Here is a 27,008-nt window from a genome sequence, read left to right as displayed (position 1 = left end):
GCAGTCAGCGGATGCATTCAAAGATGCTGTGATCATATGTAGTGTTCTACATTATTATTGTTACCATTCGGTGTCAGTAATGTTACTGTCATGTTCGGTGAGACACACAAGCACCAGACTTGACCGCCAGGACAACAGGCTTTTATTGCAAGTTTGAATGATCTTTTTACAGTAACCGCTAACATGGGCTACTGCTGCGTCCGTAAGCAACGGCAGAAACAAACTCAAATCTGAACCCCTGATGTTACTTCCTGTCCGCCCACCACTCAGCTCCCCTAGCACTGGAACAGATTTACAGCAACTCACACAAGCATGAGTCTTCAATGGCTTATTTTCTGTTATTATATCTACGATATTGACTAATACGAGAGTAAATCTGACTATGGGGTGTTATTTCTTGTCTAGAGGGCTCTAATAATATTTTTTTAAACGTATTTAGAAGGTCATAAACAGGTTTCTGTGCTCTAACAAGGAAAATATTACATTTATAAATAAGGAATCCTACATCGCGGAAATTCACTTATCCCGGTCGGGTCTGAAGCCAATTAACTGCGATAAACCAGGGATTACTGTACTTCACTACAGTAGGGGGAGCCCTAGAGCTGTGGCACAACATCATTCCTTACTCCTGCTTAGGTGTTTACAGAGTATTTTGCAAAAAAAGAGCCAAAAATTGAGGTATAAATGTATCTTTTTATAGAGTTCTAGTTCATAGTGTGTTATGCTGAAAAATGGAAGCTATTCCCACCTCCCCCCTGCACATTCACAGATTTATTCACACACTTTTCCCCGCTCGGAGAACATATTCACACTTGCTGGTATTATTTTCCCTTCCAGCATATGTCAGTATGTTTGTGGCTATTCGGTTCACTGAGTGCTTTCATCAGGCCGACACACACAAAAATGCAAATCCCCAAATTTAGTTGTTTTTTTTCTTCTTTACCGTTTTGTGTGAGCTTGGTGGAGCAGAGGAAGCTGGTGATCCAGAAAGACTCCTTGGTGCCTTTCAGTGTCTGGTTGTTGGACGGGATGTTGGCCTTGGAGAAAGGCAGCTTCAGATAACGTGTGCAGTCGGCCAAATTGGTGTTCTCTTCACACTAGAAACATGAAGGGAATGGATTTTTGTCTCATGCAGGACAACATTTCTATGATTGGACCTTAATTCTGAATAATTGTTTTGACAATATGACATAATGTCCACCCTGTGGCTGCTGCACACGGTAGGCTGACATTATTGGATGTTATATCATTATCCTGCTGCGAGTTGTTCTTTTCTTGGCCTTCAATGCTGCCAGTTGGCGTTATACAATCACAGAAGGGGAAGAAGCTGTTGTTGTTTTATTGATTCAGCGCGCAGCTAGCTTTAGCGCTCGGCTGAGGCTGCTCGAGCCCCAAAGCTCGCACACGTCGGACTGCAGCTTCAGCATCTATTTTGGGTCTGAGAAGAAACTAGGCCACGCGAGTTTTCGTTCGGCTCTCCGCAAACTTTCATCTGACATTAGCGGTGGGCCCCAACGCTTCTCAAGTCAAGGAAAATGGTTTGACAATGCCGCTGATGGCCTGCAGCAGGCAGGAGGGTACAAAAAAAAACAAAACATGAAAAATCAGACATTTGGTCGCTGTTGTGCCCCACAGCTGACAAATGAATCAATGCAGCCTGCGCGTCATTGTGCAAGGAGGTTCACGCACACACCCTTCTTGCCTGCAGCTGACGACGCAGTCTGCAATTACAGCCAAGCAGGACATTTTAAATGTTTTATTTGCGTCTGTAATATAAACATGCTGAACAGACATGGGGCGAGCTTTTAAAAAGAAATTATACACAGCTACTAGTGTCACATACATGGCTTTTTGACAGCCTGTGGCGCCAAATAGAGACAGGACAACATGGGACACACTTAGGAGTGAATCACATAATCACACAGTAGCAGGACACAAATAGCTCCTTTAAGAGGCTGCTATTTCGTACTTGACGACACAAAATGTGGCAAAAAAAAGACATTGTTTTGTAAAAAATGAGGATTTTTCTGCGGAGGACAAGCAGGCCGTACCTTATGGATAATGAGCTCATGCGTGCCATCTGGCAGAGTCCTTCCGTCCTCTTGCATCAGGGGGACAAAGGAGTAGCCGAACAGCTTCTTCTCCCCCTTCTCTTTAGCTAGATGCAAAACAAACAGGAATTAAATATGCAGAATACATTTACGAGCGTTTCTGAAGACAGCAAGTGAATGCACCACAAGTACACCTTTAATACCCATTTTTGGCATTAAAACGCAACCCCCGCATTGTGATTTATGAAAAATTAGCACTATGCCGGCCTCCATACTCCTAATCAACACTCCAAAGGCAGGTTGAGCCCAACTTTTTTGGCAGTTTGGTGTCACCGCAGGTCTAAATAGGGCTCCTAATGAGAAGCCCTTGGGTGTCGATACGGGCGGTGCCAGCAGGAATAAGGCTGCAGCATCTCCTGCGCGCAGCCACGCAAATTTGGCTGCAAACACAGCACGAATGTAAAGAATCAAAAGTCCTCATTAATGATTCATCTCATTAGCAGGTAAGAATTTGGGATAAACGTGTGGCTAGGATGCTGAATCGCTCTTCTCCCTTTACAGCTTCACCTTTTAAGCATGATTATTGTGTGCATGAATGTGCCTGAGAAATAAAAACAAAAACAAATACATCAAAAATGACACCCTTTTTGACCGTATGCTGCTGCTTACTGGAGCAATGTCGGAACTCGAAGCGAACGTGCGACCCCCGGAACATGTCGACGGGGATGGGCAGCTTGATCTGCTCCGTCCAGCGAGGGCTGTTGTTGTGGTACAGCACCAGGGAGTGGTACTCGTCCGCACCGGGTTCACCGGAACCTGCGGCCACGTGACTCTGAAAGGTACAGAACAACAAAAAAAAAAAAATCAGTTTCATGAACTTTAATTGTTTTCTGTTCCCTGACATGGAAAAAGCCGAGAAGCAAAAGCGCCTGAGATGAGCAACACACCGGAGGTAGGGCTCCCGCTCATCTGGGTCAGACATATTTAAATCTAAAAGAAGACGCATCTCAAATGAGGAGCCATTAAGGGGCAAACCGAGTTAACTAAGGACTTAATTGGGAGTGTTTTCAAGCTGAAATACGTAATAATAAGCATCCAACAGGGCATTGTGGGTAAAAAAAAATGTCATAAATAAGTCAATTATAGGTTTCTGTACCTTGAGGATTTGTCCATCAATATCCAGCACGTAGATGGTGATCTCCACATTACGGGCGACACTTTTCCCACCCTTTTCAAACTCTCCTTTCTCCAGTGTGATGTAAAGGTCATTTCTCATCTCTCCTGCGGAAAAAAAAGGCCGGTATTGATTATGCATACAAGTGTAGCATTATTAATGACCTGCTGACAGCTTGGGGACATTTCTTTGCATCCTGACACAGGACGCGCAGCATTTACATTAGCAATATTTAATCATACTACTGGATGCTGGTCCTTTTTTAAGCACATTCAAATGGGATCTAATGCAAGTGTAAAGTCAAGGATAAATGGAGCCTAGTAATGTTTTTATGGTTTATTTCTAAGGTCAGACATTTGAATTTAGTGTCTTGAATGTCTAATAGAGACACTCCAACAGGCTAAGAAATCTCAGTAATTGCCTAATGGACAAGGAAGGTTAAAATAATCACATTGAGTCACGTGTACATAACAAATTCATCATCTGGTAGAGTATCTGAGGCACATCTTACACAAGTTTAGAGACACTTTCTCATTCTATAGAAAGCAAAAGTGTCTCCAAACTTTTGACTGCTACTGCTATAGGGGTGTGTGTGTTGCCTGGTGGACAAGGGAGGACATGGTTGAAATGACCAAAGAAGCAAATCAAATGGAAATGTACGCCATTTTTCAATACAGTACAGCTGAATGTACAGTACCAGTCAAAAGTTTAGAGACACTTTCTCATTCTATAAAAAGCAAACGTGTCTCCAAACTTTTGACTGCTAATGCTGCTACACAGTACGTGTGTGTGTGTGTGTGTGTGTCATTTCAGCACCTCTAGGGTCAACATTGATTTGGCATCAGTAACCATGGCAACAACAAGCATCCTATAGACTCCCTTACTTTACACACACACACACACACACGGAAGGACGGTATAGATCCCATTTCCTTGGGTACAGTGGGTAAAAGGGGGAAAAAAAGGTGTGGTGTTGGGAAAATGATTCAGTCATTCACAGACGAGAGAGAGCGAGACGGCTTCCTTCGCCCGGGGGCAGACGTCTACGGTCAGAAATGGAGAGAACGTTAAAAAAAAGGTTTGTAGTCAAGCAGAGACAAAGAGAGCGAACATAAATCTGTGTTAGTGAGACGCTGGGGGACCCACGGTCTGCGCTGGCTCTTTATCTGTGTGACCAGACAGTGCACCTCACTTAAAGTCATAGAAAGACAAAAGAAGACTGCGTTTCACTTTTTTATTTAGCGCTCACTACATGGAGAGAGCATGGAAGCTGTAAGGCCTGAGGGCTCTGCATCATCTGACAGGCAGCTATCTACATATGAATATTTAATCAAGTAAGTGTAATTTAGCTCTCATGCGCCGTGTGAGGTTGTTACCAAGGCAACTGCTGTGGATATTAAAAGGCTGGACAACATACAGTACACAGCATGAAAGCCTCGATTGCTGTTTGCCGTGAAGGGTATATAATATATCCTTTAGGGAGCTTAATGCCTCGATAGAAGGTGCTGTAGTTGTATTGTAATATGCTCTTCAACTGGCGGCCGCATAATGACATCATGCTAGCACACAACTTCAGTTTCTTCCCCACATTTGCATGCAGCTGAAACGTAGCATTCGTGTACCATAGGCTTTTTGCAACACATTCCTGATAACAGTACTTCTGTCATATCGAGGAGTTTTGGCTAGCGTTTATGCCGTAGGTCCTTAAATTAAAAACAGCAGAGTGCGCCTGTCACATACAGGATCTTTGACAGGTGTTTTTGTAACGGATTCCTAAAAACAGCAGAGTGCTCCTGTCATATCGGCGATCTCTGACTAGCATTAATGCAGTAGGTCCTTACAAACAGCAGAGCGCTCCTGTCACATAGAAGCTCTTTAATTATAGTTTTCGCAGCACCTTCTTAAAAACAGCACAGCACTCCTGCAACATAGAAGATCTTTGACTAGCATTTGTGCAGAAGGTCCTTAAAACAGCAGAGTGCTCCTGTCATGTACAGGAGCTTTAACTAGCGTTTTTGCAGGTCCTAAAAAAACAGCAGAGTGCTTCTGTCATATACAGGATCTTTGACGAGCATTTTTACAGTAGGTCCCAAAAATAGCAGAGTGCTCCTACAACATAGAGGATCTTTGATCCCCATTTTTAAAGTATGTCCTTAAAACAGCAGCGCGCTCCTGTCATATACTGTACAAGATCTTTCAGTAGCATTTCTGCAGTACATCCATAAAACCGACAGAGCACTCCTGCAACATAGAGGATCTTTGACCGGCATTTCTACAGTGGGTCCTTAAAACAGCAGACTGCTCCTATATTTGGGATCTTTGACTAGCGTTTCTGCAGTACGTCCATAAAAACAGCAGAGCACTCCTGTCTCATGGAGGATCTTTAACTCGAGTGTTTGCAGGATCTTTTGACTATTGTTTTTACAGTAGGTCCTAAAAAACAGCAGAGAGCTTCTGTCATATACAGGACCTTTGACTAGCACTTTTACAGTTTGTACTCAAAAACATACATAGAGGATCTTTGACTCGCATTTTCGCAACAGGTTCCTAAAAACAGCAGTGTTCCCGTCATATCGAGGATCTTTGACTAGCATTTAAGCAGCAGGTCCTTAGAAACAACACAGCGCTACTGTCCCGGAGAGGATCTTTAACTCAAATTTTTTTTTAGAAGGTCCTTAAAAACAGCAGAGCACTTCTGCAACACAGACAATCTTTAACCCTCATTTTGACAGTAGGTCCATAAAAACAACAGAGCAGCAGCATGTGCTTAAAAACAGCACAGCAGTCTTGCAACACAGAGGATCTTTCACTATCACTTTTACATCAAGGCCTTAAAACAGTAGAGTGCTCCTTTCACATAGAGGATCTTTAACTCGAGTTTTTGTAGGAGGTCCTTAAAAACAGCAGAGCGCTTCGGCAACATAGAGGATCTTTGACCCTCATTTTTACAGTAGGTGCTTAAAACAGGAGAGTGCTCCTTTCGCATAGACGATCTTTAACTCAAGTTTTTGCAGGAGGTGCATAAAAAAGTCAGAGTGCTCCTGTCACACAGCATCGACATTACCTACAAAATAAGAATAAAAGTGAAGTACTTTTCTGAAACTGCATTGAATAGCCCTGCTCTATATAGTGTCCGTTTTCCACATGATATTTGGGGCTCGCACTATTTTTACAGAATGGTAACTTTCAAACTGCCATTCATACCTAAAGTCATGTGGTAAGTCGCTTTAAGTGGATGCAATGTTAAAGAGAAGCAGACATCCAGAAGGGAAAGTGATTACCCGCAGTAGCCTTTTCCTAACCACACAAGACATAGTGTAATGCTCAACCCGCACCACATGATTAATGCGCTCGTTTACGGGCCTTGTGGTATCCCACCTGGCATGATGACATCAGAGAAGCCCAGCTTCCTGGTGATGGACACGCCGCGAGTGAACAGAACCATGTACTCCCGCCTCAGCTGATCGATGTCGCCGTGGAGGAGCTGGAGAGCCACTGCCAGCCCTAAAAATAAGCAGAAATACATGCAGGTACAGGTTTTAAGTCATGTGGCCAGCAGGTAGGGTAACAAAGCTATTCAAACAGAGTCGAATGATGACCATTTTACATTATATGGCGCCTCAAAGAATGCAAATCTGGTTTCACAGATGCAATCAGATGTTTGGCCGTTATTTCGCGCCCTGAACGAGGACACCAAAGAACAACAGCAGGAAACTGTCGCACAAATAAGGCAAGATCTAAGAGGCCTGCAAACACAGAACAACAGCTTCAACAAGATCTATGATGGGGTCATAAATGGAGGTCATAAACGTTAAGGAGGAAAATAAAGTACTGCGTTAGGATACCAAGGCACAACGGACCAATGTCAAGGTACTACAGGATGATAATCCTGCCTTGCACTCTGCTACTATGGAGGAAAATAGAGCACCATGCAATGACATCAAGGTACTACAGGATGATATCAAGGTACCACTGGATGATAATGCTGCCTTGCGCGCCACTCTTGAGGAAGACAAAGAAGCAAAGGAAAAAATCATTAAGCAAATGAAAAATACAAATGAGGAGATGGATCAGAAGGCACGAATGAACGATGTGGTCCTGCCCAGGGCAACTGCCAGGGCAGTCCCGAACAGAGAACCAGATGAAATGGATGTTCCTTCAACAAATTAACAAACTGCCAATTTCCTGTAATCTAAGGAGAATGACGTAGATATTGACACCATCGACACTTGCGTCATCAAATCTAACTGCATATTATTTTTTGAATAAAATAATATAGTTAATAACATATAATTTTCAAAAGTGATATCCATTTGCATAACATTTGATGTTGTTATTTGTGTGTTTTTTTTTTTTCATCATTGCGCCTGAATGTTTCCCGCGGCCCAGTATTTGGGGACCCCTGCCTTACAGCATGCTTGGGGATATAATATGCTCTTTTGCTCATTTGAAAATACAGTGTTCCCTCGCCCCATCGCAGTTGTGCGCTTTAGCACGACGCAGCAAAGTCTCTCTCTCTTCTGTCTGCACCGCCCATTGTCTTCTGCATCCTGATTGGCTGTAGACCACTGTCAATCAATCTCCTTCCTGCCGTCTCTTGTTGTGGTCATGGCTAGCAAACTAGCTAACCGCGTGAGCTGCTTGCTAACCGCCAATACTGTTTATGTGTGTTGGGTTATTTTTGGAAATCGGGCCAAATCCTACGCCAAAGTGCTTTAAAAAGGCTGGCAAAACATACGTCTTTTATGTCAAAATACAGCAATTCTAATAATATACTGTACATGGTCATGGTTTTATTTGCTGCATTAAGGAACCTCACATGATTACACTGCACAATTCACCATGTCCCAAAAGGAGCAGAAAGAAGCAGAGCTTATTTGTCTCTAAAAGCCACTGCGGGGAAACAATTAGGCAAGCTTCATTGCTATTCAAGTTTGTTTTATGTAGATGCAGAGGACAAAAAAAAGAAAAAAGAAGCATCCTCAACCTCCTGGCCTCAGCCCACCCTGCCTGCCTCCTCTCACAAACAAGTCCAAAACAAAACGGCTGAGCTGTCGTAGCATCGCCTGCTTGTGCCTACGCTCACACGGAGGTGAGGGCTGAATTAAGTACCTGCACGGCCTGACTCATACAGTATGTAGCTTGCACAAACATCCTTATGAAACCTCTTTCTGTGCGCTGGAAGACGCCATGGTTTCTCCTTTCCTCCTCACCTTTAGACACCCTTTGTCTAGTTTAGGCTGCTAATAAGAGATTTCTGGTGCACTGCCAGGTCTCTTTAAAGCAACACAAAGATGATTCACACAACACAAGCCCCAACAACACTTATCTCACACCATTGCACCCTTTTTAATCGGCTCCCTGACACTAAGTGTTATAAATCGAGGCTCTTAAATTATGCCGGGAGTTCTGCAGCTCCTGCACAGACCTTTACCGAGGCTGGGAGGAATTTGGGAAGCAATTAGGAATTCCTTCAGAAAATGCGTCCGAAGAGATGCCGAAATGCCAATTAAAGTGGGGAAAAAATATTGTATTATTACAACAGTTTTTGAGAAGGTGACATTTTTGGTCATTAGAACTTCAAGTGTGTTTTTTTCCCCACATTTTCACACTTTAGAAAAATAAGAACGCATAAAAAGCAATGCTGCTGCCAATTACTAACCCATCTAGGAGCCTAATAAGAATAATAAGCAATAATGCATTTTTGGATATTATTGTAGCTTAAAAAAATACAAACTTATGTAAACTTACATTTAATTAAAGTTGATTAGAAACGCCAAACATATGTGATTAATATTTGATTGGTATATTTCACACTGAAGTAGTTTAAGACGGACTCTTCTAAAGTGGAAAAAATATATGAATACATCCTGTATTTCCAGCAGTTTGTGGGAAGCTGACATTTTGGTCATTACGACCTGCACTGTCTGTTTCTTCCCCCATTTTGACACGATGGAAAAAATAAGAACGCACAAGAAATAATATCGCTGCCAAGCTTAGTGCCTAATAAGAATAATAAGCAAATATTGTATTTTTGGAAATGATTGTAGTTGTTTTTTAAAAATAAAAAAGACATGCAAAGATATGTAAACAAACTGGTCATTTAAAAAATCATGCATGTAGTTTAAAAGTGACTCTTTTCATGTGGAAAAAATACATTCATGTATAGTATTTTTACAGAAGTTTTTGGGAAGCTGATATTTTTGGTCATTACGGCCTCTAGTGTGTTTTGTCTCCCATTTTGGCACTGTAGCAAAAATAAGAACGCTCAAAAAACAATGTTGCTGCCAATTACTGACCCATCTAAGCGCCTAATAAGAATAATAAGCAAATGAAATACATTTTTTTAATTTAAAAAAATCTTATTTTTAGTTACGTAAACAAAGTGGTCTTTATAAAGTTAATTAAAAACTCAAAAAATATAATTAATATTTGGTGCTGAATATTGATGCTGAAGTAGCTTGAAATTGAGTGGGAAAAATTAATTAATACATAATATATTTACAGCAGTTTTTAGGAAGCTGACATTTTTAGTCATTAGTACCATTTTTTCCCATTTTGACACTGTGGAAAAATTAAGAATGCATGAAAAGCAATGTTGCTGCCGATCACTCATCCATCTAAGAGCCTCATAAGTATAATAAGCAAAAAAATATATATTTTTTTAAAGACCCCAAAGTTATGTAAACATGCAGGTCTTTAAAAAGTAAAAAACTCAAAAAATACAGTTAATATTTGTTATGTACATTTCAGGCTGAAGTAGTTTACATTTAAAATCACCTAAAGTGGAAAAAATATATGAATATATAGTAAGTACATTTACAGAAGTTTTTGGGAAGCGGACAGTTTTTTGTCATCAGGGACAAATGAGGCTATTCCGTGGAAGAGTTACAGTATTATAGAGAACTACAACACACTCCCAGTGGCTGTGAGCAACATATTTACTATTTTTTTACCATTTAATATAAACTGTGAATTCTGTTCAGGCTGTTTTTGAACAAGCTCCCATTCACTCAGACCCCAGACGGCCGTTTTTAAAGTGCCAGCAGACCAACTGCATGTATTGCGTCGAAGTCCAGAAAGCTTTCGTGTGATTGATTTATCGCTAGAGACCAGGGTGGCAAATTGAGGATATAAAAGCATGATAGAAAAATTTGGTACATACAAAAGCGGTCAACAAAAATATGGCTTCCTAGCCTTTTCTCTCTCCTCCTCCTCCTCCTCCTCCTTCTCCTCGGTGACAAGTGTGTGCCCATCAACAGCTTTTGTACCAAATAAAACCGAAATCTGATTTTTGGTAGCTGATAAGGAAGCAGGAAGGTGGTTACTGCATTCTTCCTTTTTTAGGCTGCTATCACAAATTGCGCCGTGCATTACACAGGCAGTGGAGGCGGCGTCACGCAGTATCGGTCCTACAGCTCCGATAACACACACCAGTGTGACATTGAGCATAATTGCTGCATCCCTCCAATGCGTTTGAGGGATGGCCAGTGATAAATTACCATTCTGGACGTCTTGCGAAGTAATTATTGGTCCTCCGGGGGACGCTGGAAAAGAGACGCTGACTAAGTAAGATTCCGTGTCAAACTTTTCTAGCGTGAGGACAAATGTCCTTGTCTTTGAGGCTCAGTCACTGTGTGTTCTTATTGGAAAGAGCACACGAATGTTTGAAGGCAGCGAAACAAAGCTTTCATATTTCACACCCTGCTTTTTTTCCTGTCGTTTTGACGTCTCCGGCCGACCTGTTGCCACGGGAAACTGCTGATGCTGTTGTTCGGCGTGGCGGCGCGTGTGCGGCTATTTATATAAACGGTGCCTTTTTGCAACTTCTGTAGGCTTCCTGTAGAGACGACCATGTGAGGCTTATTTTAATTGCTCCCCCCCACACACCTCCCTGAAAGAAGAACTGAATGCCCACAAAGTGCGGTGACTCAGGCCGGACCGGACATGGTACCAGACTGATGATGATGCAACACGGCTGCAGCGCTGCCACACTTCAAACAAGTCCTACCACTTATTAGTAGTGGCGCTTTAAAAAGGGACGTTTTAATGTCTATTTTAATAAAAAAAGTAAAAAAATATTATAAAGTTTATATTTGGAACAGTGGCTGCACGGTGGCCTAGTAGTTAGCATGTCGGTTTCCTCCCACATTCCAAAAACATGCATGGTAAGTTAATTGGAGACTCTACATTGTCCGCAGGTAGTGTGGATGATTGTGTGTCTATATGTGCCCTGCGATTGGCTGGCGACCAGTCCAGGGTGTACCCCGCCTCTCGCCCAAAGTCAGCTGGGATAGGCTCCAGCATACCCCCACGACCCTAGTGAGGATAAGCGGTATAGAAAATGGATGGATAGATATTTAAGTCAATACGTATTATATGTATCTTTCAGGACTTTTAATATGTTATGCAGTTTACAAAGTGAAGTCAAACACATTTAAATCTGTTTTTTTAAAATACGATCTCATTTTGCTGAAAGACTTACCTGTGTTGGATCCAGACAGGTTGTACCTCGAATTGGCCTTTTTGATGATGTTCTCGTGGATTTGGTGCCACTCACTTTCTGTGTTACACCTGCAACAATACAAGATGGGAACCAAATTACACTTTCTGTGTTACACCTGCAACAATACAAGATGGGAACCAAATTACACTTTCTGTGTTACACCTGCAACAATACAAGATGGGAACCAAATTACACTTTCTGTGTTACACCTGCAACAATACAAGATGGGAACCAAATTACACTTTCTGTGTTACACCTGCAACAATACAAGATGGGAACCAAATTACACTTTCTGTTGTCTTTTTTGTGTTCTTGTGTGCAGTTTGGTTATTATATAAATAAAATTAAAAATATCAAATTTCACAATGGAAGACTATAAATAATAATGATTATAAAATTATATTGCTATATATAATATAAAAATATTCTAAAAATTATTTAAATGCCGTTGTTGGTTTTGTATGCAGTTTTGTGAACACTTTTAACACTGGTTAAGATTACACACACAATTAAAAAAAACAACCTAAAAATATGAGGCAAATAAAATATTCTAAAAGTGTTTTTATTATTTCTATATTTTATTATTTCATATTAAATATCAAACAACCTAAAAATGTAAAAGACATAATAAAATAATACAATTATATATTAAAGTAATTGTATTTTTTTGTTTTGTTATGTTTTGATATTCATCTAAAGTGAATACCAAAATATAAAATAAAATAAAAAACAATTAGAAAAATATAGAAAATGTATAAATAGAAATTGTACACATAAAAAATACAATACACAAAAATGAAATGGGTGAAATCATCATTTATGATAACGGTTTCTCTGGTTGGTGTGTTGGCGACTGCGTGGTTCATATCAGCTAAACAGACAGCTGTCGCCTGTTTCCGTGCACTTACGCGTAAACCTTGAGCAGGTGGTCATCCTTGGAATCTGCCGTGAGCAGATCGGCGATGCTTACGATGGCGCAGCCAAACGGCCGGCGGTACTGAACGCTACACTGGTTCTTCTTCTCTCCGGCGCCCATTCTCCCTGCACACACACAACAACACATCCTAAACTATGACGCTTCTCTTATGAAAGCCTGCTAAAAGTGTGACGCCTACCTATTCTTATCATGTGCACAACAATGTAGACATCTTTCCGTAGGTCGCTGCTTCCCAGATCCTGGAACGGTACAAGATGTTAGCAACACTTTTGCTACATTCGTTTAGGCTTTTTGCCGATACTCACCACAAATAGTGTGCACTGTCTTTCCGTCTTCTCTGGGGACTTGGGCAAGCCGCTCTTATTCAGCCGGACAAAGAACCTTTCACTACGCACGGAAGAAAGAAATTCGATAAATACAAATACGAAAAGTTGTGAAGAAATGTATTGTGGCACAAATGAATGATTGTTTTTTAGCTCCCGGGCGCCCGCTCAAGTTGCAAAGCGGTATTTTGTGCGCTGAATCCGCTGTCGTCCATTCAAATCAGCACGGTGGCCTCAAATGACCACAAATTTAAGTGCATGTCGGGCAAAAGCGGAAAGGACGACCACTGCCCCCTTTGCCCGAAAAAGAGCCAGCAGAGGCATCCTGCTGGGCCTCTCTCGCTCTCTCTTATCCCGGCTCGGCTAATCCAGTTAGGTGACTTTCACAGTCGGCCCGATAAGCAGACGGAAAACCTTGTAATGCACCAGCGCCTGACAATGAGCCAAGTTGCTGACACGGCTACAGCAGTCCGAGCGACTCGCACAAGGACACACAAAGCATCCTTAAAACTTCTGACTGTGTGTACTTTAACAGCTATGATGAGCCTCTCTAGTGAGATTAGCTCCGGTGCAGCAGTTTTGTCTGAACTGGATATGACTGACAGAAGATTTATCCAATCACCTTCCACATTTTATTCTGTATTTCAACCTTTTTGGAGAAAAATCAAGCGAGTTAGTTTGCATTAAGTAACTATCAGATCATTTTAAAATATATAATAATAAAAAAAAGGTTGTATATACAGTGGATCACCACATTCAGCATTCAAGGCTTTGCAAATTCGCAAAGCCATAATTTTTCTAAACAAATATGCTGTTTGTCCCACAGAAAACACATCTCACTAACCATACATCAGTAATCATTTATAAATAAATGATAATACAGGTAAAATGTACGACATACAGGTTAGAAATATGACAATTTCTACATGCTTATGTCTTCTTTATGCTTCACTGATAATGTTTGGACACCCCTGACCCAATCAAGTATCTATCTATAATTGACTGCAGCTGAGACTTTCTCTTTGGCAGCATTGAAGGATTTGTTTCATCATCAGCATCAAAATCACTGTGTAAATCCAAAATAAATTCAAAATTCTTCAAAAATCCTTGACGATGTTTAGCCATCCTGCAAATAAATCACGAAGGGACCAAAATGAATGTGACGTTCATTCCCCTGATGAGTGTGCGTACACATCCGACTGAACATGTCAGAGAATGTTCACACGTGGTTACGTGATGCTCGCTGTGACTTTCCACACCATTTATCCCACCATACGGATTCCTGTGCATCAGACGCCGCACCTTGCATGCTTTCCTCCACCTTAATTAGCGCCTTATTGTCGCAACTGGCGATTAACAGCTCCTCATGCACACACATGCACATATGTCCTCTCCCAGTCCTCTGCCAGCCCCTCCCTCACAGCTTGTTGATCTACTCCTCCCCCAGCGGGACCTTATCTCGCTCTATCAGGGCCCGTATTAACACAATATGAATGGCTCAGTTCCCGCCCCTCTGGGCCCCCTAGGGTACTCGGCGTTCCCTCTCCTGTTATTGATAATTGCATTTATGGGGTTGGGGGGGGGACGGGGGGGTTGACACTTGTTCTATGAACTGGCCCTGTTGGCTGTCGAGGAAAGGCTACCTAAAAGTTGTGCAGTCGCGGTTATGTTAGCACAACACACCACTGTGTTCATTATCCCTCAGACACAAAGGAAGCAGCCGTGGTGCAAAGGGGCTTCTGGTGCTGGCGTGGTACCGAGACAAACGGGTCGGACCCCCATCTGGTCCATGACACACAGAAAGCACCCACACCAGATTCAAGCAGCGCCATGGCTCCCGGCCAGACGGGCCGAGATGTGTAAATGTGCGTGTCTGTTTACTTGCAAGGCCAGACAGTGAGAGACAACGCTGGCGCCGTGCCATTTTTTTTTCCTCAAAGACAAGCGATGCGACGGCCATATACACACACAAAGGAGGTTTGCATCCCAGCTGAATGCATCAAGCATGAGGATGAAACCAAAGCTTCAAATTATTTCAAACTATTTCCAATTATTTCCAATATCCACTTCTTGGTTACTGGTTGCTGATAACCATTAGCATGTAACCGCTTGAAGGGGCGTGCCTCTATACAGTCCTGACATGTTCTGACAGGTTGCAGGGGTAGGGTTGGGGGCAAGTGTGGCTGGAGCACACCGTCAACCCTTGACCAATTACAACAGAGTAGGTGTGGTCAAGGGAGGATCTCGATTTATTTTTAGCAGCTATAAGAGCAATTTTTTAATGTTTTACTGGCATGACGCCATAATTCCTCATTTTGTGCACCCCTCATTGAGATGGAAAGTTTTCTCTTGCCATGGAGGAGGAGAAGAGGAGGGTATCCTTCAGGACAAGCCGAGGACAATACCTTCAATAGGTAGAAAGGTCTGAAAGTGGTACAGTACCCTCGACCTCAGCACTCTCCTGCCTCATCTACTTCTTCTCAATAAACCACACGATAAAAGCAAGTTGTTCTATTTTTGTTCATTACCGTTTCATTTAATTCTTGTATTTACTATTTTATTACTGTCAGTGACTTAGGTGCTGATTTAGGTAGAAGATTTGACATCAAAACTCGGCTTACATCACAGGACCACCAGAAGTGGGAATAAGGGGTAACAACCTGTGAATTAATACAATTAAAGTGGAGAATTTTCATTAGAAATTTTATATTATTATTATTATTATTATTATTGTTATCATCAATATTATGGGGTGGATTTCCGATCAGCCAAGTTACCACAGTGACTGGGGAACTGTGAGGGTTAACTTGTCCTTCTTGTGAAATGAGAGACAGAAAAGTACTCTAAAATCCACTTCAAAGGGCATTGAAGGCGTCTTATCATTAAAGCATTCGCTCTCTTGGAGTGGTAACACGACAGAAAAGGAAAAAAAATAGAAATAATGACAGTGGTTGAAAGATAAAATGCTTTTAGCGCTGGAACTAGCGCTGGATGCTAATTACCCACCAAGTGCATAAAGATGTGCACAATACAACACCTATACAAGTCCTTACCTAAGTGGCCGATTCTCCCGCCCATCATATATGTGGAAGAAGACCTCCAGCTCCTCCCCCAGATTGGCGCTCATCAAGCTCTTGACGTGGACAAACAAGTGATGGGTGCTGGCGGGCGTCGGCGTTTCCTTCTTGCGATGCCGGTGCTCCATCTGCATTTATTATAAAAAGGAAAATGAAAAATTGGGATTTTTAGCTGGCGCTTAATCAGAGGTGTCCAAAGTGCAACCCGGGGGCCATTAGCGGGCCACGGCTGTTTTTTTGTCTGGCCGCAGCACATTCTTAAAAGATAATTTAACAAGAAAACTTAAAAAACAAACAACAACAAGAGCAAAAATAAAAAATCATAATCATAATAATCTAACAATAAAATGTCCGAATTTTATGAGGATACTGTTGTAATATTATGAGGAAAAACAACATCATTTTAGTAGCAAAGAAAAAACGTTACGCTAAGTCGTAATATTATGAGAAACAAACAAAACAACGAATACAGTTGTCATTTTTTTATAAAATTTGGTTGCGGAAAAGGATGTAATGCATGAGGGCAAAAAAGTCAGATTCTAAAGAGAAAAAAAAAGTTGAAAAAAGAAGAAAACCTACATTATTGTTCATAAGTCTTAATATTATGAGAAACAAATTTTAAAAATTGTGTTTTGAAAAATTAGGGGAGGGAAGTTGTAATATTATGGGAATAAAGTCAAAAATATCATTGCAATAATACCACAAAACGAAAATTCCCAAAGATTATTTAAGAGGAAAGTTGAACTATGTGGGGGGCGGGGGGGGGAAACAACATCAAAAATGGGGGAAAAGGCAAAGACCGAAGTTCGTCCTGATAATGCACTTTTTCACTTATAATCACAAAGCATTTAAAAATTATACATGTGGTTCACAAAATATCAAAACGGCCTTTTATTTTTCAGTACGTGGCCCCCGATGGAAAACGTTTGGACACCCCTGCGCTAAATCAATGGCTTTAATAGACAAAAACGACAGAAATGAGCATGAAATTGGACAAAATCCAAAAGAGAGACGGCATGTGAATATTTTTACTATTGTTGACTGTAGCTGGACTACAATGAGCTTTTTGAAAGGCTTAAATGGTCAACCTGAGGCCTTCTAGGTGAGACTACACTAACTTCCTTTCACGCATCACTCCTGCAGGGGATGTTTATGCACCACTTGTCACCTGGGGCCACAGAGGACGTCTGCATCCATCTGTGCATGTGGGACATGTCATTTCCAAGACTTGTGTGTTTGAGCATCCTCCTTCCTTCAGGTTGTGTGAGTAATCTCAAATCATTCCTGGAAACAAAACAGCCCACGATAACACCCCCGCCAGTCCTTTCCAGCACACGTGATCCTCATCTCTATTTAATTAATCCACTCCGCAGTGGCGCAGGCCAGCGCAAAGACGCTGCTGTCCACAACAAAGATCTCGCTGACAACACAGGCGTCCTTTTGGGATTGTTGTGGGCGACCATTGTGTGTGCATTTTTCTCAGGGAGAATGCACCGACGTCTCTTTATCTTGTCAAAAGTGCCCATTGTGTGATACTGTTGTACGACGGTAAGATTTTGTTTGGGCCCACAACAACAAAGAAACAGATGGATTAAGTGCTTCAATTAGTCCTGAGAGTGGAAGACCAACTTGTGTGTGTGTGAGATACAATTTTCCTTACACTGTATCACAGTGGAGAGGTGGTTGCCATGGGAACAGCACATCTCTGAAGATGTGAAGGAGAAGAAGCAGGGGAGCACATAGAAGTGAGGCCACCTCTAAAATCCACTCTGGCTTTGACTGAACATGGGATGACGTGACCTTTGACCCCTCTCCATAGCTACAGTAGACCGGGACATGATCCAGTCCAGGGACTATATGCAGCATATGGTGAGCCGCTCTCTAAAGAGCAGCGGGCTGAGGAATACAGCCCACGAAGAACAGAAGCAGCGCTCACCAGTCTGTACAGCTCTGTCACGCTGATTTCATCCGGGTCCACCATGCTGAACTCCTGTCTCGGGACCAGGTCCAAACCCAGCTGTCTGCAGAGAAAAAGACAAAGTGAGGAAGTAAAACAGGGCCCAGATAACATACATAACATACAAACAACTGAGAGGAAACACCACTATTATTATTTTTAGTAGTCATAGTAGTAGCAGTAGGAGTAGTAGTAGTACGGGTCTAACATGTCGCCCAGGGGCCATTTGCAGCCAGCTGCTTGTTTTTTATTGGCCCGTGGCACATTTTAGAACTAAAATTAAACAAAAAAAAAAACAGCAAAAATGGGGAAAACACTCCAAAAACAAAAAAATGTAAAGAGAAGCTAATAGCTAATAATAAAACAAAGCTTTTTCTTTAAATATAAAATATATGTATAAATATCAAAGTGGCCCCCCGCACCATTGTTTTTCAGTATGCGGCTCTCAACGGAAAAGGTTTGGACACCATGGCAGTAGTATATTTTATATTCAAGAGCGGTAGTTTCGCTTTTCCTCAATTCAGCGCGGTTCTGATGCGTCTTTTCCAGGAATGACTTTCATCAAGCCGATGATTGGTTCAAAAATGCCTTCGGTTTCCATGTAGAAAATTATTTTTTTGAGGAGACTGGATTTGTTATTTTTTTTTAAATAACAGTGCACTCGGGGAGTTTTTAATTTTGAAAGGTATTATTTTTATATTATCTCATTTTTATTTTAAGCCAGTTTTTTTTGTGGAAGTTTTAGCTATTTTCTATCCAACTTGATGGTCTAAAGTGGCTTACAGTTATGGCTTACAGTGCATGAGACAGCTTGTTTTTACAAAAACACCAGTGCATTTGTGGATTTTTTTTTGTTTTATCTCATTTGTTATTTTGCATTACTTCATCAATGTTGTATTTATTTGACATTAATACTGTATTTACATGTTTTACATTCAACTTGATGAATAGCGGTTGAAAGGTTGGGGGCTATAGCGCCACCTGTTGTGTTGGAATTTGCTTAGCAAAAAGGGGTTTCCATGCAGACTAGAGATTTTAAAAACGCCAGTGCATGTGTGGTTATAGCCTAAATGTACTTTTACTGCTTTATTTTCTCCGCTTTGCCATTCCTCCGCAGCCTGTTTCCACCCTAACAACACAATCTATCCTCAAATGTCATCCTCCCAGAAAGACACAGAAGACATGTCATGTAGACTGCAGGGTCCAAAGGGAGACACAGAAGTTTTTATTATTTATTCAGAACCTTGCAGCAGTGAAGGGAGGGTGAAAAACTACAACAAAAAAGCGCGGTTATTAAGAGTTTTCTACTTACTCGTTGCCCCAGTCCAATCGGGCTGTGATGTGCTGTTTGACGTCCCTCATGCGGTCGTGTGTGAGGTGGCCCACCAGCACCTGCCTCCTCAGGTCCAAAATTTCATTCATCACGTGCCAAAGCCGGTGGAACAAATCCCCTTCGTTCTTCTGCGGGATGAGAGGCGAGAAATCGTATTACTTCAAGCCAGATCGTGGGAAAAAATCTGGCATTAATATAAAACATTTCATCTTCTCATGACCGAATCCCAATCTAGAGCCACTTTGTGCAAATTAGCCTCAGTGTCCTGCTGTGCTTTAGCCACAAATGCATGCACTTTGATGTGTAAGTATTCATCAGCTCACTTTAATCAGCGCCCCAGATAACTTAATGGGTCACAAACACAATCAATCCCGCTAATGAATGTGTGTGAAATGGCTTTTTGGTGATTGCATTTAACACGGTCAAAGACAAGCTCCGTTGTGGGAATCCTCCAGCAAACGCTTACCACGTAGAGCCTCTTCCACATGGCCCCCCAGTCCCGCAGGGTCGACGTCATCTCGGTGATGACCGTGTCCTCCACGGGGATGACCGTCTCAAATTGCCTGGAAGGGGACAAACCTCTACTGAGACATGCACACGTGCACAAAGGCAAGCCTGCAAAAGATGCACAACATGACGTACCCTTTATTCTTGACATGGGCGTTCTTCAGGTGGATGTAACTGGATGGGAAGATACCCTGTAAGGCACAGAATCAACGTAGGGTCTATCAATCACGCCGCCATTACAACCGCCAGTTAAATGTTGCACCTACCTTGACATTTGGATTCTTCAGAATGAATCCTCGGTACCAGCCTGCAGGGACAAAGTTACTTAATTACCTCTGCAGGCAGTCTCCACCAGAGAAAACATTAGAAGATGACATTTGTGCTCTGGTTTCCTCATTTTGAAATGTTACACTTTATAGCCTGGCCACAACACAGGGGTCAGTAGACGTGTAAGAAGTCATTCTTGAACGCCTTCTCACGGAAATGGAGCGGGACACTGATACATGCACACAAAATAAACAGGGGTGTCACAAGACTCGAGACGAGAGGACACACGAGCTGGGTCTACGAGAACGAGACGAGATTTTAACATTCATTTTCGGAAAAATACAATGAAAAAATATAGACTATCAAACTACGTTACACATTTCTGCACTGTGTGTGCACGCTAGCGGCCCAGTCAGGAAGAGAGTTCACTCTGTGCATTGGTTTCAGCACCTTGGTGCGTTTGGTGCATAGAATAACGGCATGAACAGAGTGAGCCCTTTTGTCTGTCATAAAGTCTTTCTGACTTGGTGGGTGGAGGCAGGGCCGGTGGCATACACACAGAAGAATGTCACGTAGTAGAAATTCAATTGGTAGAGTGCAATATGTTGTCATATATTTTTTCATTGTACTTTTCTTGAAAGTAAGGTGAAATCCCGTCTCGTGACACCCCCATTGTTCAGTGTATTCATATTTTAGCTTGACATGGGATGGCAACACGTCTGTAAGAGGCAGCTGACACGTGTTTATTTGCTGTCAAATGCTCCGTTTCTCTGCAGGCAGATTCAAACAAAACCCGCATAAAGAGTGACGCGGCGCGTCAGCGTAGACACTCTGCAGTCGCTTTGAAGTGTCATGGACGTGAGGCAGAAACATTAGCTCGTCTCGGCTGCTGTCACGCAGCATCCTCACTGCTCTCGCTCCTCCTTCCTGGGCAAAGCATCCCTGCTGGCTGGGCTATTGTTGACTTCCTGCCAGGTGTGTTGCTGCAATAGCACATCCTAGGCTATGTGTGTGTGCGAGCAGGAAGCAAAGTGTGTTTCTGTGCAGCAGAATAAAAGTGACGAACGCCAAATTTGAATGACACGTGGAGGAGAAAAGCAGACGCGGCGTGGGCTGCATGGCTGGAAAACCAGTCAGCTTGAGATTTTTCCATCAGTGCTCATTTTGTGCATTTTGTTCCTTCTTTGGTGAGGTCTTTGTTATCACGTCGTCTCAAATGCAACACTGCAGCACTTCATTGGACGACATTTGACGTACGGTGTTATTTGCAAAGGGGGAATGGGGGGTCAGGCACGTGTTGCTACTCAAGCGGAACCAATTACTTTTCCTCCCTGCTTTGGTTCTCACATCATCCCCACAGAGAGCCGTGGCAACATGCTATATGGACACTGCACATACGGGAAGTGAAAATAGACTTTGTGGCTATAAGAGCGTCCACTCTTCTGGGAACATTTCTACAAGATAAATTCTACCTACCTTCACATTTCTCCAAGATCTGCACCGTGTCGCCGATTTCTAGCGGGAGGCCATGCTGGACGGTACCTCGGAAACTGGCCAGCACTGTAAAAAATATCCATATTTGAAATGCTTCATTGAAAAAGGACAAGGCTACAATATGAGCATAAGTGGTAATCATTGGGTGCCACAGAAACAATACGCGATAATGGGATGCAAATGTGCACAGGAGAGGTCATTATCATGCATTTATGGAGGTAAGAATGTGGTCAAGATTAATGTAAAGCATGGAAGGACGCTCCATGCATATGAGGAAATGCATAATTTATTTGGAGATTAATAGTAGGGTTGTGTTGGCTGTGAACCACCAACATGAATTAAGATTGATCCCACTGTAAATGCACCAAAACCAGCCAAATTTGCTATGATATGCTATTCTATGCTACGCTATTCTATGCTATGCTATTTTATGCTACGCTATGCTACATTTTTGTTAAAGTGTTATGTTATGCTGTTATGCTACGTCATCCTATGCTATTATGTTATTATGATGATAATCAGTTATATTATTTTTTGTAATATATATATAAAGATATATTATAATATAATATTTATTAATATACATGTTTTTTTTTTTAAATGAACGTGTTGTGTTGTGTTGTGCTGTGGTGTGTTATCCTGTGCTATTCTGTTATATTATTATTATTATTATTATTATTAATCAGTTATATCATGTTATGCAATATATTATTATTGATATAATAATAATTATTATTATTATAATTAGTATTATTATTATTGTTATTATTATTATCATCATTATTATTATTATTATTATTATACAATATTAATTATGTTATTATGATTTACTCATGATTTAAAAATCCACCCTGACTAATGACACATTTTTTATGTATATTCTGTTCTTTTTAAGTTTCAAATAAAGAATGTAAGAATGTATGTAACCTGTTTTGGATATTAATGAACATGAAAGTACAAGAAAGTATACAGGTATACCATGACGGGACAAAAAAGGCAGTTATTGCTGTATTACAGAGCAGCCATTACCTATAGGCCTATTTGATTTGTTTCTGTTTTACCGGTGATGAATGGTGTTTCTTCATATTCAACATACACACCTTAAACCAAACACAGGGCACAGCGATCATTGCACACACTGTTTAAAGTCTTAGCACGGGTGTTTTGCAGCTCCATGCATACAAACGAGCCATTCAGCGCGGCAGTGTAAGCAAAATACGGCTTTACTTGGAATTTTTGGAGCGTGTATCCCATCCCAGTTCACCTGAACACACGTTCCAAACAGCAGGAAAAAGGATTTCTTTGCATTGAAGTTGGGTTGTGTTACATTTTGCACTGTTGACTTATAGATTGACACCAGAAAAAACGTAAATATTCTTTTTAAATGTATTCTGCTGGTGAACTGATGTTTAAACTCTAGTCTCCATGCGTAATTTACTTAAAATGGGAAGCTGAACAAAAGTCACATGGTTCGAGAAGCCGAGACAATCAACACATGTTGAAACTACAAATGCATGATTGTAGATAACCACAGTGTATCCCAAAGGACATCCTCCACTTGTCTTTTTGAATTACACTGAATATCTGATGTAAACATGTCACAACTTCATCAAAATTGAAGGAAAGAGCTGCATGTCCTTGTAATAAAACAGCAGCGAGACGCTCTCTGTTCTGTCTTTTTTTTTGTTTTTTGTTTTTTTTACATTCAATCTTCCCGAGCTCCTTGTTATCCCAAAAACACCCCGGGGATTTGTCACCCGTGCACATCTGACTTTGTAATCCTTCAAAGAACGAGCACTCAAAAAGCACACACAGAGCGGCAAATACGTTTACTCTGGCAAAAAGTGTGCCTGATGCATGAATTAAGCAGGAGAAGTTAATTATTCAGCTGCAAGTCTGTTGCACGTCAATCCACACGACTGCATGCACGTCCTTAAATGACTGCTGTCTTGTCTATTTCTGCAGGTCCAGGTCCCCAGTAAGGTGGAACTAGGCGGTTTATAATCACTAAACAGAATCCAAAGGCTAAGAAATCATTCAAACAGGCATCAATACACATTGAAGTGACTATTTCAATAAATGAAACCACTCAGGACTTTGCTGTTCTTGACCGCCATTGAAAAAAAAAAAAAAGATGTCCACACAGATAAAGCCAAAAGGCAAGAAGGGAGGTCTTCTCAGCAAGTGAAGGAATCCATGCTGACAAATGCAACATCAAAAACAGAGTCGAGATGCAGAAGCTGATGAGTCACAAGCGATGCAGAGATGGTGGTCTGACATGGATGCGCCGTGTCACAGGGTCCGTGCAAGGTTAATGTGTCAGCGCTCATCTCCGTCACGGTGGCATGGCGCTGTCACTTTGGCAGCTCACGTCAAGGTTGCGATGGGGGATATGGTGCATTCCAAAATGCAGTATATGACCAGGACAGTCTCCTTTTATGCACACCCTCCAGGATTTTGCCATGTTGCCAGCAAATTCAACCGATCCCCACAAATTATGCAAAGCGTCACAGTTTTGTCCAATCCCTGGAGCTTCCCCACACATTTTCGATCAAATTTCTCCCTGAGCAGCGCTCAAACGTGTGTCGACTGTCAAAGCAATCAAATGTGTCCCTGCATGGCCCACCTACAGCACGTCCGCCTCTTTCTTTACATTGACAGCGATGTGGATGTGTGATGATATTCTGATCAAATAAGCCTGAAAGCATTTCAACTTTCGCCATCAACTTTTTGAAAAAGACGTTTTAAGCCGCAACAAGCACACAAAAAAAACCCGCAAAATCCCGGCGGGACTGATGATGGGTTATGTGCACTCAGCTGTTGTAGATTAGCTTGCCTGATGCACACTAATCTAGGTCCCAGCTTGTTAGGTATGCATGCTAGGTGGCAAAATCTGCAGTAACACCTCAAGTGTTAGCAGCGGGCGTGCAAAACAGGTTGTGGTTTAGTCTGAATACGGATAATATTCGTGTTGTTCCTGCTGGAGACCCCAACTGCTATGCTGAACATTTTAGCATGGGATTAAAAAGATGATGCATGCTTTTTAATTGGGCAGTGATGTAAGTTTGCACCAAGTCTAGACAATAAATGGAGGTATTGAATAATGAAAACAGTCATTATCTACAGGCCTCATCCAGAAATATTAACCCAGCATATTTAAAATCACTTTCTGCATCCGAATCCCACTTGTGTTGTTTCGCTGCAGTGTTGCATGCTCACAATTCAGCAGAGGAAGTGGAGGCCTCCTTTCTCAAATGCGTCTAACAGGTGTTCTCCACTTCCACTCGCAGTCGAGCCTTGTCAAACCACATTAAGTTTGGTGTGCTCTCTCAGTGCATCTAAGCTCCTTAGAAGAACAAACACAGCCAGGGGGCTTCCAGTAAAAAAGCGCAACAGCAGCGCTCCTCCTTCAAATAAAGCAGAAGAGCTCCTTCAAAGCCCATTCATTGATCGAGGCAGGTATGAGATGATCTCCCCATAAAAGCTTGTCATTGTATTGTGTTGCTGCAAAACTCAATTTTACAGGGTGGATTTGAGAAAATGTACCATTAAAGTGCATTCAAAAAGACGATGATCAAGATTCCTATTAACGGGCATTTTAACCTCATTAGCGTTCTTTTCCCAGACTGATCTGACAATGATTCCCATGCATAATCCCCTCCCACGTGTTCATTATACAGCATTTATATCATTAATATGCTAATTTGTTCGCTCCGCAACTGGTGGCACTCCCCTGGCCTGCACTGCTGCCAAATGCACGCTTCATAAATATTTAACTAGTATCTGGGAATATACGGATGGTGTGAGTGTTATGAAATAAATAATCACTAATCAGATGATGTTGATGATAAAAAGGTGTGATGCAATGCGATGCTACATTATGTTGTGTGAATCAGTAATCAGATGATGGTAATGATAAAAAGTTATGTTGTTATGTAATGCTAAACTATGCTAAGAGGCGCTACCTTACGCTACGCTAGGTTATGTGAATCACTAATCAGATGACGTAATGATAGAAAGTCATGTTATGCTACTATGTAATGTTACGTTACACTACCTCAGTACGCTATGTTACATTACACAACAGTACTACGAGATGTTGGGTTACGCTGCTTTACTATGTTATGCTACATTAGTACCCTATGTTACATTACACTACGTTACTATGATATGTTGGGTTACGCTACGTTACGATGTTGTTACGTTACACTATGTTAGTAGCCTGTGTTACATTACACGATGTTACTACGATATGTTGGGTTACGCTACGTTACTATGTTGCTACATTACGCTACATTAGTACCCTTTGTTACATTTACACTACGTTACTATGATGTTGGGTTACGCTACGTTACTATGTTGTTACGTTACGCTACATTAGTACCCTATGTTACATTTACACTACGTTACTATGATATGTTGGGTTACGCTACGTTACGATGTTGTTACGTTACGCTATGTTACTACCCTGTGTTACATTACACGACGTTACTACGATATGTTGGGTTACGCTATGTTACGATGTTGTTATGTTACGCTATGTTAGTAGCCTGTGTTACATTACACGATGTTACTACGATATGTTGGGTTATGCTATGTTACTATGTTGTTACGTTACGCTATGTTAGTAGCCTGTGTTGCATTACACGATGTTACTACGATATGTTGGGTTATGCTATGTTACTATGTTGTTACGTTACACTACATTAGTACCCTATGTTACATTTACACTACGTTACTGTGATGTTGGGTTACGCTACGTTACTATGTTGTTACGTTACGCTACGTTACTACCCTGTGTTACATTACACGATGTTACCACGATATGTTGGTTACGCTACATTATGTTGTTACATTACGCTACGTTAGTACATGGTGTTAAATTACACTACGTTACTACGATATGTTGGGTTATGTTACGTTAACACGTTATGTTACATTACGATACGTTGCAACGCTGTGGTATGTGAATCAGTAATCAGATGATAGCAACGATAAAAGGTTATGTTTCACTACATTACTACGTTATGTTACACTACGCTATGTTATGTTACACTACGTTACCATGTTATGTTAATTTGCAACGATATGTTATGTGAATAAGTAATGCTACATTACTATGCTATGTTACGTTACGCTATGTTACTACGTTATGTTACGCTACATTATGTAACGTTATGCTACGTTACTATGTTATGTTATGTTATGCTACATTACTACGTTATGCTACGCTACATTACGCAATGCTACATTATGTTACATTATTAATTTACGTATTGTTAACATTATGTTACGTTATATTAATCAGTAATCAGATGGCGGTAATGTTATGTTATGTCATCTACAGTATAATGTTATATGTAATGTTATCTGTTATGCTGT

At 41.3% G+C, this 27,008-nt stretch overlaps 1 protein-coding gene across 3 annotated transcripts in view; it reads right to left on the bottom strand.

Annotated features, from left to right (window-relative positions):
• Positions 1 to 27,008, bottom strand: part of dock4b (dedicator of cytokinesis 4b) — a 90,980-nt gene that overhangs the window by 39,569 nt on the left and 24,403 nt on the right. For all 3 annotated transcript variants that reach the window (XM_054800404.1, XM_054800406.1, XM_054800405.1), the window contains exons 2-17: positions 21,609 to 21,692; positions 20,132 to 20,172; positions 20,001 to 20,056; positions 19,825 to 19,921; positions 19,338 to 19,486; positions 18,005 to 18,089; positions 16,045 to 16,196; positions 12,974 to 13,055; positions 12,847 to 12,907; positions 12,640 to 12,772; positions 11,711 to 11,799; positions 6,604 to 6,729; positions 3,208 to 3,332; positions 2,721 to 2,883; positions 2,052 to 2,158; positions 944 to 1,097 (exon numbers count right to left, since the gene is read on the bottom strand). In XM_054800404.1, the coding sequence (XP_054656379.1) occupies positions 944 to 1,097; positions 2,052 to 2,158; positions 2,721 to 2,883; positions 3,208 to 3,332; positions 6,604 to 6,729; positions 11,711 to 11,799; positions 12,640 to 12,772; positions 12,847 to 12,907; positions 12,974 to 13,055; positions 16,045 to 16,196; positions 18,005 to 18,089; positions 19,338 to 19,486; positions 19,825 to 19,921; positions 20,001 to 20,056; positions 20,132 to 20,172; positions 21,609 to 21,692 (1,704 nt within the window). The remainder of the gene's footprint in view (positions 1 to 943; positions 1,098 to 2,051; positions 2,159 to 2,720; positions 2,884 to 3,207; positions 3,333 to 6,603; positions 6,730 to 11,710; positions 11,800 to 12,639; positions 12,773 to 12,846; positions 12,908 to 12,973; positions 13,056 to 16,044; positions 16,197 to 18,004; positions 18,090 to 19,337; positions 19,487 to 19,824; positions 19,922 to 20,000; positions 20,057 to 20,131; positions 20,173 to 21,608; positions 21,693 to 27,008) is intronic.

The sequence above is a fragment of the Dunckerocampus dactyliophorus genome, chromosome 15 (assembly GCF_027744805.1).
Source record: "Dunckerocampus dactyliophorus isolate RoL2022-P2 chromosome 15, RoL_Ddac_1.1, whole genome shotgun sequence".
Taxonomy (NCBI): domain Eukaryota; kingdom Metazoa; phylum Chordata; class Actinopteri; order Syngnathiformes; family Syngnathidae; genus Dunckerocampus; species Dunckerocampus dactyliophorus.
Note: the sequence above shows the minus strand (reverse complement) of the source record. Positions and strands in the feature narration are given on the sequence as shown.